At 49.4% G+C, this 12,159-nt stretch overlaps 5 protein-coding genes across 5 annotated transcripts; 1 reads left to right on the plus strand and 4 right to left on the minus strand.

Annotated features, from left to right (window-relative positions):
• Positions 1-515: 515 nt before the first annotated feature.
• On the plus strand, positions 516-3,194 carry PtrM4_143090 (Dimer-Tnp-hAT multi-domain protein; the record flags this gene model as incomplete). Its single annotated transcript, XM_066109626.1, has 1 exon — positions 516-3,194. The coding sequence occupies one exon, from the start codon at positions 516-518 to the stop codon at positions 3,192-3,194; it is 2,679 nt and encodes an 892-aa protein (XP_065960548.1).
• Positions 3,195-3,328: 134 nt separating this feature from the next.
• PtrM4_143100 (ProP, Permease major facilitator superfamily) lies at positions 3,329-6,875 on the minus strand (the record flags this gene model as incomplete). The annotated part of the gene is made up of 5 exons (XM_066109627.1): positions 3,329-3,628; positions 3,699-4,729; positions 5,334-6,110; positions 6,159-6,407; positions 6,566-6,875. The coding sequence occupies 5 exons, from the start codon at positions 6,873-6,875 to the stop codon at positions 3,329-3,331; spliced, it is 2,667 nt and encodes an 888-aa protein (XP_065960549.1).
• A 1,195-nt stretch (positions 6,876-8,070) lies between these two features.
• Positions 8,071-9,837, minus strand: PtrM4_143110 (uncharacterized protein; the record flags this gene model as incomplete). The annotated part of the gene is made up of 1 exon (XM_066109628.1): positions 8,071-9,837. The coding sequence occupies one exon, from the start codon at positions 9,835-9,837 to the stop codon at positions 8,071-8,073; it is 1,767 nt and encodes a 588-aa protein (XP_065960550.1).
• A 20-nt stretch (positions 9,838-9,857) lies between these two features.
• On the minus strand, positions 9,858-10,172 carry PtrM4_143120 (uncharacterized protein; the record flags this gene model as incomplete). Its single annotated transcript, XM_066109629.1, has 2 exons — positions 9,858-9,872; positions 9,927-10,172. 2 exons carry the CDS (start codon positions 10,170-10,172, stop codon positions 9,858-9,860), a joined length of 261 nt encoding a protein of 86 aa, XP_065960551.1.
• A 141-nt stretch (positions 10,173-10,313) lies between these two features.
• PtrM4_143130 (uncharacterized protein) lies at positions 10,314-11,503 on the minus strand (the record flags this gene model as incomplete). Its single annotated transcript, XM_066109630.1, has 2 exons — positions 10,314-10,864; positions 11,077-11,503. 2 exons carry the CDS (start codon positions 11,501-11,503, stop codon positions 10,314-10,316), a joined length of 978 nt encoding a protein of 325 aa, XP_065960552.1.
• Positions 11,504-12,159: the final 656 nt, after the last annotated feature.

The following is a 12,159-nucleotide window of genomic DNA, read 5'->3' on the forward strand; positions in this document are numbered from 1 at the left end:
ATCAATCAACCAATCTTGAGAACAAAATGTTGATAGGATTGGTGTTGTTTGATAGTAAGCGAGGGAGGGGGATACCTAGGTGAGCAGACTCCGCAACAATCAATCGGATCGGCATGATTGATTCCTATCTAGGTTAAAGGCTGCCTAATGAAGTAATTCTTTAACCTATATAGGAATCAATCATGTCAATCGATTGATTGTTGCGGAGTCTGTAGGTGAGGCCTCTGGGATAGCTGCTCAACGACGAATTCTTAGTGTTGGATCTTGCTTACTAAGCCTACTCGCGTGTAAGTTATATGACCTAGGTTCCATCCCATCTCTCACTCACTCCAGGCTAGTACGTACGAGGCTTAGCGCCCACAACGCTAGCTGGCAGAGACATAGATCTCAATTCCTGTAGCACAATACACAACACGATTCACACATGTTCTATTCCTAGTGCTACTGACATCAGGCTTATAACATTTAACAACACCTTACTTTCTCGCGGCTCCGGCTTACTTTTAGCCTTATCCATGCCCTCTATACCAGCAAAACGCAAGCCCGAGGCTGCCGAAGAAGCTGATACTCCCTTCAAGCGAGCACAACGTACGCGCAAACCTACGCTCAAAGCGCTGTTGGGTGACGGCAGCCAGCCAACCCAGCCGATAGAGCTGCCAGAAAGTACGCCGGATCCGCCTACAGAGCCGCCTACACAAGTTATCGAGCCGCCCACACGGGCTATTGAACCGCCATGTAAGCCTGTACAACAACCCGAGGAGCGCCCTCGGCGGGCATCACCACTGCCTATTTTGGCTGCCTCACAAGCCTCTCGGCTCACTGATGAGCCAGCCTGGGAGTCGCAGTTAATGTTTGATAAGCCAGAGGACTCTATTGTACAGCCTTTAGCTTTCTCTAGCGCTGCCACTGAGGCTTCGGTGGAGGAGGATAGCGCTGTGAGCGTCGATTTTCGCGACTTTGAGGGCGTCGATTGGTCGCGATTAAAGGGGTTTGTCGCGCCGCTGAGCACTCCACGAGGCAAGGCAAGCTGGATTTTTCAACACGGCTGGCGTGTCTGGAAGGAGGGTACTCACCACCCAGATGAGTTGTACTTTGTGTGCAAGTACTGTCATATTCATAAGCTACCTAATGGTGTACACCGAGTAACGAAGTCAACCACTGCCGCCAACGGGCACCTCCAGCTTGATAAACCTGGTCATCGGCTCAGCAAAGATGGTCCAATCCTAAGCAAACCTCTCCGCAAACATGGACAACAATCACTTCGTCAGGCAGCTCTAAGCGGTGTCAAATTTAGTCTAGAGGCGTACAAGACTATAGGAAACTTCGACGTACAAGAATTTCGGCAGGCAGCTGCGCTCTGGCTGGTCGACAACAACAGACCACTCCGCGAGTTTGAGACGCCGGCTTTTCGCAAGATGATCAGGCTTGCTAATCCTGAGGCAGAGGCGGCGTTATGGAGGTCTCATAACAGCGTGTCAGCGTTCGTGATGAGGTTGTACAGTTGGCTACGGCCTCAGGTGGTGCGCGCGTTGGCTGAAGCCGAGAGCAAGGTACATATAAGCTTCGATGGGTGGACGACAAAAGGCGGCAAACGTGGCTTCTTTTCTGTAGTTGCTCACTACGCCAACAGTAAGGGCGCGATAGTTGACCTACCCATCGCGCTGCCGCAGCTGGTGGGTGCCCACACTGGTGAGGCGATAGCTGACGCTGTAACCAAAATCCTGCAATCCTTCAGCATTAATCGCAGCAAACTCGGCTACTTTGTGCTCGATAACGCTTACAATAACGACACCGCTGTTAACAAACTCGCCTCGATGTACCACTTTTCTGCCTCCGATCGCCGCCTCCGCTGCGCTTGCCACATACTTAACCTTGTTGGCCAAACGATTATGTTCGGGAGGGATGCTGACGCGTATAACAACGCCCTGGAGAACACAAAGATGGAGGATTTTTACATGAAGGAGTGGCGGAAAGAAGGACCGCTTGGCGTGTATCTTGATATTATCAACTACATCAACACGCCGAAGCAGTGGAGTATTTTTGAAGATTGCCAACGCGAGGCAGTTAACAGCATGCCCACAGGCGCCAGCGGCGGCACTCGCGAGCCAATTAAGCCGTGTGTTACACGTTGGAACAGCTATTACGACTGCTTTAAGCGCGGAGTTCAGCTCCAACAAGCTATCAACGCATACGCCACGTACCACATTCGCGAGACTGAACAGGCTGACGAACAGGCAGCTATTAGAGGAAACAAGCTGCCTGATGTGCCGCGGTGGATGAGGTCAGACGGCCTTACGGCGGCTGACTGGGCGGTGATTACTGAGTACATGGCGATACTGCAGCCGCTCAAGTTTGCTACAGATCGCCTCCAAGGCCGCGGCAAGTGTGGCCGTTTTGGCGCACTCTACGAGGTCATCCCAGTATTTGAGAGTGTGATAACTGAGCTGGATGCACGCCTTCGGCCATACGAATCGGTCAACCACGAGCCATCTGAGGCGCCCGAAGATCACATCCCGATCAACCTGCGAGCCGCGAGGCGAAAAGCGAGCAATTACTTTACTAAGATCCTCCAAAGTCCCATTTACTACGCAGCTACGGCACTACATCCACGATATAAAACATACTCTAAGCGCTTCTGGCGCGACAAACCTACACAATTGAGCACCGCGCACGCGAAGTTTCTGCGGGTTTGGGCTGCCTACAAGCCTGCCGCTGCTGCCACAACACCAACCCCTGCGCCAAAACCTACCATGAGCAGCTTTGACGACGCTATCGACGCTATACTAGATGAGGACGGCGAGCATACATTGGAGGTGGAGGATGAGTACGATAGCTGGTTAAAAGAGCCTATGTGGACGTCTGATCAACACAAGGAGGGTCCAACAGCTGTACAGTACTGGTTATCGTTGAAGCCGAAGTATCCACATCTTTCACGATTGGCGATCGACGTGTTGACTATACCCGCCTCCAGCTCTGATTGTGAGCGCGTTTTTGCGGGAACTGGCGATATAATTGAGCCACAAAGGCGGAAAATTGGCGCGCAGTTACTGGCTGCTTTGGTGTGCTTGCAACGGTGGACTCGTGCAGGTTTTACAACACCAAGCACGACAACAGCAGCAAAGCATACTGATGAGGAGCTCACGGAAGAGTTTGCGATAGGAACGTGGGAAGAGCCGCCTGCAGAATTGTCATAGAAACGTCCCTTCAGAACCTTAAGTCTATCAATATTCAATCAATCAACCAACCAAAAATTGGCTCTTCAGTCTCATCAACTCAAACAAACAAACTGTAGCCCTAAGAAATGAGCCAGTCAATCAACATCTACGCCTCAAATGTTGGTTGTTTTGTTTGTTGACTTCTCTGGACGGCTAACACCTGATCGCTCTCCTCCCTGGCGCTCCTCACAAGCAATCTGCTCATCAGTCTCGTATTGGGCAATTATATCCTCGCCAGCTCCCTTCGTAAGCACTCCTCGCTTCTGTATTCGCTTCTTTTTACGCTGCCTACGCTTTATAGCTGCCTCGTTAGCCTTTTCAAGGCTGGCGATTCGATCGCGCATTAGCTCAGCCGAAAGCATCATCACCTCTGCCCCCCCTCTTAAGCTGACTAATCGCCGCAATAATTGAAGCTGGTGATGAGCTTTTATGCCGTCGAACGCGATTACTTATCAGCGTTGATTGAACTTCAAGTTCGCGTACGTTGCTCGGCGTACAGGCCTGCCAGAGAGTCTCTGCTAGAACAGCTGGTGGAGTAGGCGTACGGAGCTTTACGTCAAGCTTTGATAGAACTACGTCTAGCTGGAGAGGAATAAGGCCTGCGCCTCGAAAAGCTGAGCAGATATTGGCTGGCGTGAAGGATCGATCAAACGCTGTCTTGAACGCTGGCAGAAACTCGAGCTTAGTGACGTAGTTGATGTGATGACGGATTAGGCTCTCCACCTCGCGGCTGTACACGCGCTTCAATGGCGAGAAGCAGCCAACGTCAAGAGGCTGGAGTAGATGAGATGAGTACGGCGGCATGCAGAGCGTGTAGATATTGCTCTCCTTGCAGAGCTCTTGGAACGCAAAAGAGTTGTGGCTCTCATGGCCATCAAAGATAAGTAGGCGACGTGTACCAACAACGCGAGTCTTCGTATGAGCGTCGAAGTACTTTAGCCATGCAACGCCTAGTTCGTTGTTTGTCCAGCCATTGTCACTGACTGCGATTGCCCGGTCGCGTGGGATCCCTGCTTCCTCGTACCGAGCAGAGAGGTGGTGCTGGCTAGTAAAGATCAGAAACGGTGGGATAGACCAGCCAGCTGCGTTAATCCCAGCGATGAACGTCACCCACTCACGACCACCTGGCTGGACAGCTTTTGGTCGGGCTCTTCTTTCTGACGCTGTAATGACGAGCTGAGTGGTAATCTTGCCCATTGAGAAGCCAGCTTCGTCAAAGTTGTAGACGTCCTCGTCACAGATGCCGTACTTGGCCTTTGTCTGCTCCACAAGCTCAAACCAGCTCTTAATTAGAATTGGATCTCCACATGGAGCTCTTTGCCTATCGTACGCCCGATTAAAACGCGTCACAAGTCTATCTGTACGCCCAACGAAGTTGGCTGGCCACTTCTGTCCAACCTGGCCAGCGCCGCGCGTAGCTAACAGTCTATCAGCCGTATCGCGTATAGCTGCGTAGGTAGGCGAAAATCCACGTAGACCTAGATCAAGTATATAATCAACAATCATCTCCTCTTCTATCTAAGTAAGCTTCTTTGAGTTGGGCTGGCAATCGCGTCGCGCACGCTTCCCAGCGCGTCGATCGCGTAATGTTGATCCAGGCACGTTAAAGATCGAAGATGCACAGCGGCCTGTTTAAATTTGATTAGAATCAAGAGATTGTATAGCAAGCTGAGTATCTGATTCATTTGAGAGTAATTGAGTAGCGTGGCGTGGAGCCATGATAGAGGTACGTGTGATAGAGTAAGAAAGTCGGTGGGGTGCGCGACTCGCCTATCCACTACGTTACGCCACCGATAAATGAAGATGATAGATAGCAGTCACAATATACCTCAGATTCAACGCACCTTCGCGTGCAACATTTAGTAACACATTCTTTTCATGTCGCCCCTATGTATAATAGAATGAATATCTAGCAAAACATCTTTGTCGCTCCACATATTCTACCGCCTGGATCCTTAGAATCCCGATTTCAGTTGCGCATTTTGTTCAGCACCGTGGCAGCTTCACGAGAATATTTGCAACGCATCCTGATCTTTGCTCCAAACTTGTAAAATAAGAATGGGAAAGGCACGCATGTAAGAGTTAGAAACGCTGGGATAGATGAGGCCCAATGTATACCCAGATGTCGGTACATGTAAGGCGTGAATAACGGGAATGCCACGCCAAAGAGTGAGCGAACGACCGAGCTGGCAGCCATTACTGATGCTGCATATATAACGTACGAGTCGACGAGATAATTGACGCACGATATGAAGACCAATACCATGCCGAAGCCAAACGGGGCGCTGCCAATGATGCTGACAATCCAGTGTACGTTTGATCCATTGGTCCAGGCAAACCAATAGAGCCCGACAGGTATGATGATACTCCCAAGGAGCGCGGGTGGTAACCTTGCTTCTGGATCAAGATGTCCGGTTGGTGAATTTGCTGTGTTACGAGCATAGCGTTTGTTTTCCCAAAACAGATAGACGATTGCACAGGACATGCCTGCTGCAACTCCGATGAATGCGAGACCTCCCATACCTGAAGACCAACCCCGACCGACCTGGTAAACAATAGGGAAAGCTGGAAAGAACATGTAGAGGGCTCCATATATTATTGCTGTGTATGCAGCCAACAGGAAGACGATTGGTTCACAAAACAACAATATCCAAGGCCTGACCAACGCTGTGACAAATGCTTCGGATGCCGTTTTCTTGCCTCTCTCAAGCTCGATCTTACTTTTAAAAGTTTTCGAGGTAACTTCAGAAAGTTTCGCGGCTCGTTTGGCTAAGAGCACAGGTGAATACGTTTCGGGCACAACTAAGGCATATAGGATCGCTATCACTCCTGTGAAGACAGCGATCATGCCTTCTATCCAACGCCAGCCGGCTGCTTGGCCAACAAATCCGCCCACTTATAGGGTCAGCTTCACTAGACCTAATCGTAATGAGCAGAACTCACCAATAGGGCCAATTGTTGGGCCAAGGAACGGGGCTGTCGCAAACAAAGTGGTTGCCAGTCCGCGTTGGGAAGACGGAAATATATCCGCAAGGACACCGCCACCATTAGTCAGTGGTGATGAGCCTAGAGCACCAGCAAGGAATCTTGTTACAACTAAAGTAGTCACGTTCTGAGAAGCTGCTGAAGCTGCACTGAATACAGCAAGAAGCAAACCAGAACTAACAGTGATGTACCGGCGTCCGTAAATCTCTATATTCAATTAGCTGATAGCGCGGCAGTAGATGTTGCGAACAGGCTGACCACTCATAGGTGCCCACACCAGGGCCCAATAGCAAAACCCAAAACGAACAATGCAATTCCCAAAGTGGCAACAATCTGGCTGACATCAAATTCTTTCCGTATTTCACCGATGCCGCCGGAATATGCTGACGATGCAAATGACACAGCAAGAGTCATCATTGCTACAATGGCGGTTATCCACCACTTGATACCGTTTGAGATATTCATGGGATCGAAAGGGTCATTTGGCAGCCATGTTATGACGTAAGGGTCTTCCAAAGTGCCATTCCCGTCGTATTCAGCGTTGGTAATTGTGTCGTCAATTATTGCTTGATAGAGAACACGTTTGAAATGGGATATCGGAACCGTGGGCCTGCCATTGTACAAAGATTTGCTTGGATTCATGTCACTGGCCAAGTAGTTGCCCGTGCCGTTCATTGTTTAATTGTTGTCGAAATACGAGGGGACAAGAACGATATTCGGGTGTGCTATTGGGTTCTCTTTTTGGAATGATTCGTTTCGTTTCCCGTGACCTACTCTCAAAAGAATCGATTCACAGATATTTCGGACCGTCCGGTATCTCCGAAACCTCTAGTCCTGAAAGAGTTAGGTACAAAGTCCTAGTGTTAGAATCGGAAAACGTTTCAACCGAAGTCTGTGGGGCGAACTTCGTTAGTCCTTGATTCGAGAAATGATGCGATTGGTGAGGTATCACAATCCACAAAAATATTGGATACTGTTGGAAGGCCTTGTACGATCGTACGGTGAATAACAGTAGCTAAGGTAATCTTGTGTATTGGTATTCTGGTGTATGATGATTCTACGAATGTGGGGGCTACGAAGGTATACATAACGTTGGGTCCGAGTTGGGCCGAAGTAGGATCGAGGCGGTACATTGGGCCTTATTAGGCGACACACCGTGTGTATGCCGACAGATACTGTGGAACCTCCACTACTTACTACATGCCGTACCGAACGGCGCAACGACAAATTATCCACTCGGCCACACAGATACTAACTCCAAGTTTTTCAGACTAGGTGTACAGAGGTGCTCTTTGAAAGTTCTGTCCTGCTAAGAACAATCTAGCCGAAGTCTAGCCGCCTCACCCAAGGCTTATCCCTCCCCTCCATATATTTATCACCACCTTGTAGGTTAGTCTTTTTTAATATGCACAAGAACTCGCTCGATCCAAGCTTGGATTCTTTGCTGAGAGCGATCTTTCCAGCATTTCTGCCAAATCTTAACTGCGTCTGCTCTTGATTTAGGAGCTCCCTTTAGCGTTGTCTCCTTTTTTTATACAGAACCAGCATGGCTCAATACAGTTACAGTCTGGCGAGTTATCACACCAGAGTAGTCTCTCAACGTCGTGCAGGCGATAGATCACACTCTGATAGTGGTGGGCGTGGCTAGGTGTGTCAGATATAATGAGATATTGCACAAAAGTGATGGATGTTGATGATTGTCTGTATTGTGTTCTGTCTATCGTGTGTCCGCGCTTGTGGCCCTCTTGAGGGGCGCACTGACCCTCTCTACGCTGATTGGTTGCTGCCAACGTCGAGTAACCCTGCTATCTGACACACCCCCTCAGCTTGGAAGCCCTGATTGCAAGCTGCATAAACTGGTTAATCGATCCTACATATAGAGGCCTTCCAGATGCTCCTGCAACTTCTCAAGCTCAGCTTCTTTCAACGGGGATTCTTTGCGTTTAACAAGTCCCAACTGATCAAGGAAACTGGCCCATTTATTGGCTGGCAGTGACTTGGTGAATCCGTCTGCGATCATGTTGTCAGACGGAACATATTCTACCTTGATCGTCTTTCGGGTAACTTCTTGTCGTAGCCAATGATTGTGTATGTCAACGTGCCGAAGCTTTGTTTGCAATTTGGCAACGTCTTCATTTACTAGACGGATTGTCTGGGTATTGTCGCACTTGATTGTGATAATTGGATTGCTTAGGTTTACCTGAAGCTCCTTCAACAACCGCGACGTAAAGATTGCCTCCTTAGCAACTTGTGATAGGGCAAGCAGCTCTGCTTCTGTTGTTGATGTTGTCACAGTATCTTGCTTACTTGCTCTCCAAGCGATGAGTCCTCCGAACAGCTTAATTGCGTATCCTTGCGAGCTTTTCCTGTCTAGTGTGTTGTCTGCAAATGATGCGTCACTTGCTACCTCAAGGCCATCGCCTCTACCGAGTTCGAGGGCTAGGGATTCTGTTTTCTTGAGGTACAGGAGCACACGGTCTGCAGCGTCCTGGTGTTCTGTACTTGGATTGACTAGGAAGCGAGCAAGTCGTGATGTTGCAAAGGCTATGTCGGGTCTTGTTGTGACTGCAGCGAATAGAAGCGAGCCAATCTTGCGCTGGTAGCGGTTGATCTCGGACGGCTCTGCTAGGTCACTCCTGGGTCTGAGTTCCATGCCTGACATCGGCGTGTCATGTCTGATGTCTTGTCGGCTTGCTAGTTGGCTGATTTTGTCTGCGTATGCGGCTTGAGATAGCTGTATGGTCTTCTGCTTGCGATCACGAATGACCTCTACGCCGAGAAACCACTGTAAGTTGTCTCCTCCCGTACAAGCGTATTTTTCTTGGATCTGGTTGATGGCCTTCATTGCCTCTGATTCTTGCTTTGAATGGTACGCAACGATGATGTCGTCCACATAGAAGAAGATGATAACTCCGTCTTTGATCATGCAGCATGGCTCCTGTGGTATTTGTTGAAACCCTATCGAAGCAAGAGTTGCAGTGAATTCTTTCTGCCACAGTAATGGTGAGATCCGGAGCCCATATAGTGCCTTTTGCACTTTAAGTAGAGTGCCAGGCTTCTGATATCCTTTTGGCATCCTCATGTATATTTCTCTGTCGATTGTAGCATGCACAAAAGCATTAGTGACGTCGTATTGCTTTAGCTCAAGATCGTATTTGGCGGCGATTGCCATGAGCATTCTGAATGAGCGTCCTGCCAATGTTGCTGCGTATGTGTCTTGGGAGGTGATGTTGCGTTGTTGGTCTCCCTTACCACCAATCTTGCCTTGCATTTGATGAGGCGGTGATGCTTGTCGAGTTTGTAGGTGTATACCCATACAGTCTAGGATCTGGTGCCCTGCTCGTTTGACTGGTGATGCTTGGACCTCAGTCCATGACTTCATTTGTTGGTGACTCCGAAGGTGTGTCTTTTCTGCTTCCTTGAACATGTCGTATAGTGGATGGTCTTCCAGCTTTGAGTATGCTGTTGGGAGTGGCGGTAGCTGGTTACGATAGGGCTTGATTCCCTTAGATAGCAGTCTCTTCACCTGAGCCTTGTCGATTGGCTTTCCTTCGTGTTGACCAATGTGTCCTGATTCGGTGCCGGCCATGAATGCGGCTGCCCATGGACTGGTCATTGATGTTGATTGGTTGGACATGTTCGTCATATCCTCGTTGTTCACCTCTCCTTGAACTAGCAAGGCCACAGGTGGAGAGTTGGTGGCGGGGTTAGATATGCCTCTACCACCTTCCTTCCTTGGTGGTATCTGGTTTTCTGAGTGCGCGGGCTCTCTTCCTGCGTCGTATCGTCCTCGTAGAACGTCTCGGTTTCTGGTTGTTGGCTCTGAGTACCTGGGAGTTCGACTGTTCTCACCCAAGTTGCGATTTCCTCTAGGGTGTTGTGCATGAGATTGTCCATCAGGTCCTCAGTCTTGCCGTTGAAGATTGTTTCTTCGTTAAACACTACGTCGCGAGTGCTGATTACCTTTGCCATGGATGGGATCCAGATGCGGTAGATGTTTGTTGACTGATATCCCACAAGATACCCAATCCAGGCTTTTGGTCCAGCCGTTGCAGCCTGACTTTCCTTGGTGGGTATCGTCTGTCATTGCAAAGGCTTTGCACCCATATGCTCTTAGATGAGCTTGGTTTGGTCTTCGGGTCCGGTGACTATGCCATTTGTGGCAGCTGCGCGCGTGAAGAATATTTCGTAAGGCGATTTCCACTTGTTTGGATAATTTGGCGTTCGATTGTATAGGTATACCGCCGCTCTGGTTATCTCTGGCCAGAGTTCCCATGGAAGATTCGCATCTAGTCGAATTGCGCGTGCCTTTTCTTTTATCACACCCCCTGAGCGTTCGGCTCCTCCGTTCTGCGCTTGTGTGTCTGGAGCGGAAGGCTCGAGTCTGATTGATAGGGACGTGCACCATTTCTCGACTTCTTGCTTAACTGTGATGATCTCGTTGTCTGTTTCAATGACCTTGACCGTAATGTTGAACTGTTTCTTCATAAATTGGATAAAGAGGGCTAATAGGCGAATAATAGAGCGTGCTGGCCTATTGTCTTTGAAGTAGAAATCCCAAACGTATCGGGAGTTTCGGCAAGTTATTAGCATCTGACTCTTTTCCTTAGTGAAGCTGTCTGCCTCGTACTCATAGAAGTCGATTGCAATTCTTTCTCCAGGACCTTCATCATTTAGTCTTAGCGCCCTTCTTATTTGGCGCTTCGACTTTGATCTGCCGCAAGCGTCACATTGTACTGTGGTGATTCCTTTGATCCTCACCCCCAGATTGCTGTATGAGGTGTTCAATAGCGGATGGCCCTGGATGTCCTAGTCGTTTATGCCATAGCATAGCTGTCGCCCTTTGTGGTGATCGCTTGGTTCGATTCATACGCACATGGAAGGCTGAGTCGAATAGAGTGGTGTCTTCGATAATCCATTGCCCATGGCGTTCCGATAGGATAGCAATGATTGTTCCATCCATCGTCGCAGGCTGTTGGATCTTCCCGATTGTCCCACCATATTCCTTGTCGTCGGAGTAGCCTGAATGATACTAGGCTGCAGAGGAAGTCTGGACACCACGCAACGTTGACTATGTGCAGGGCTTGTTTGTCCTGAGATCCCTCTGTTGTCAATGTGACAGCTCCGTATCCTCGTATCCAGACTTTGGAACTGCCGGCCCAGATGTAGTCCCCTGGCGTCGACGGGCGTACGTCTTCAATTCTTGAGAGGTCGTTGCAGATGTGCGTAGTCGAGCCGGAATCCAGGATGAAGGCATCCTTTAATGGATATCCTTGTTGGCTTGCGCTGAATGCCGCTTTCATCGTGCCCTCATCAATTCTTGAGATTTCGCGTCCATCTAGTCATTCAATGACTGCGTCCGGTGTTTGTGATGTCTTGATATGAGGTGTAATCGATCGTGACGTTGTCGAGAATCGAGGTCGTTTAGTCTCTAGGGACATTTCCTGCATCGTTCTCTGTAAGTTGGTGTCATTTTCAAGTTTGTACTGTACTAATCTTGCGATGCCTCGATTTGGCTTGAACCATTCAGGTGCCTTGGCTTTGTTCACATAGTAGCAGTCAGATATCTCATGACGCTGTTCACAGGCAGGACATATGTCTCCAGCTTTCGCTGAATTCCTCTCCGGGATCTGCTTGGTTGGTACTTTGACCATCCATCTTGCGTTTTTTGATTGCCTAGGGTTTCCCCGGCCTTGGTTGGATGGCGCTCTTAATTCCACACTAGAGGCGTCCCTCAGTGTGTCCGAGTCGGGTTCACCGCTCGCCGCGTATGAGTCTCCTACCGCGAAGGCGCTCTTTGGCTTCCCTCTTGATGGATAATGAAGACTTGTTGAGAATACAGTCCGTAAGTGACTTGGTGGTATCAAGCGGAGGGTAGTCTGATTGGTGACACGTGCAGGTGGGTCCTAGCGGGGAGCTTGGACGCAGCTGCACGCAACACGGATCTACGAACGTGTGA

This window comes from Pyrenophora tritici-repentis, chromosome 8, assembly GCF_003171515.1.
Source record: "Pyrenophora tritici-repentis strain M4 chromosome 8, whole genome shotgun sequence".
NCBI lineage: Eukaryota > Fungi > Ascomycota > Dothideomycetes > Pleosporales > Pleosporaceae > Pyrenophora > Pyrenophora tritici-repentis.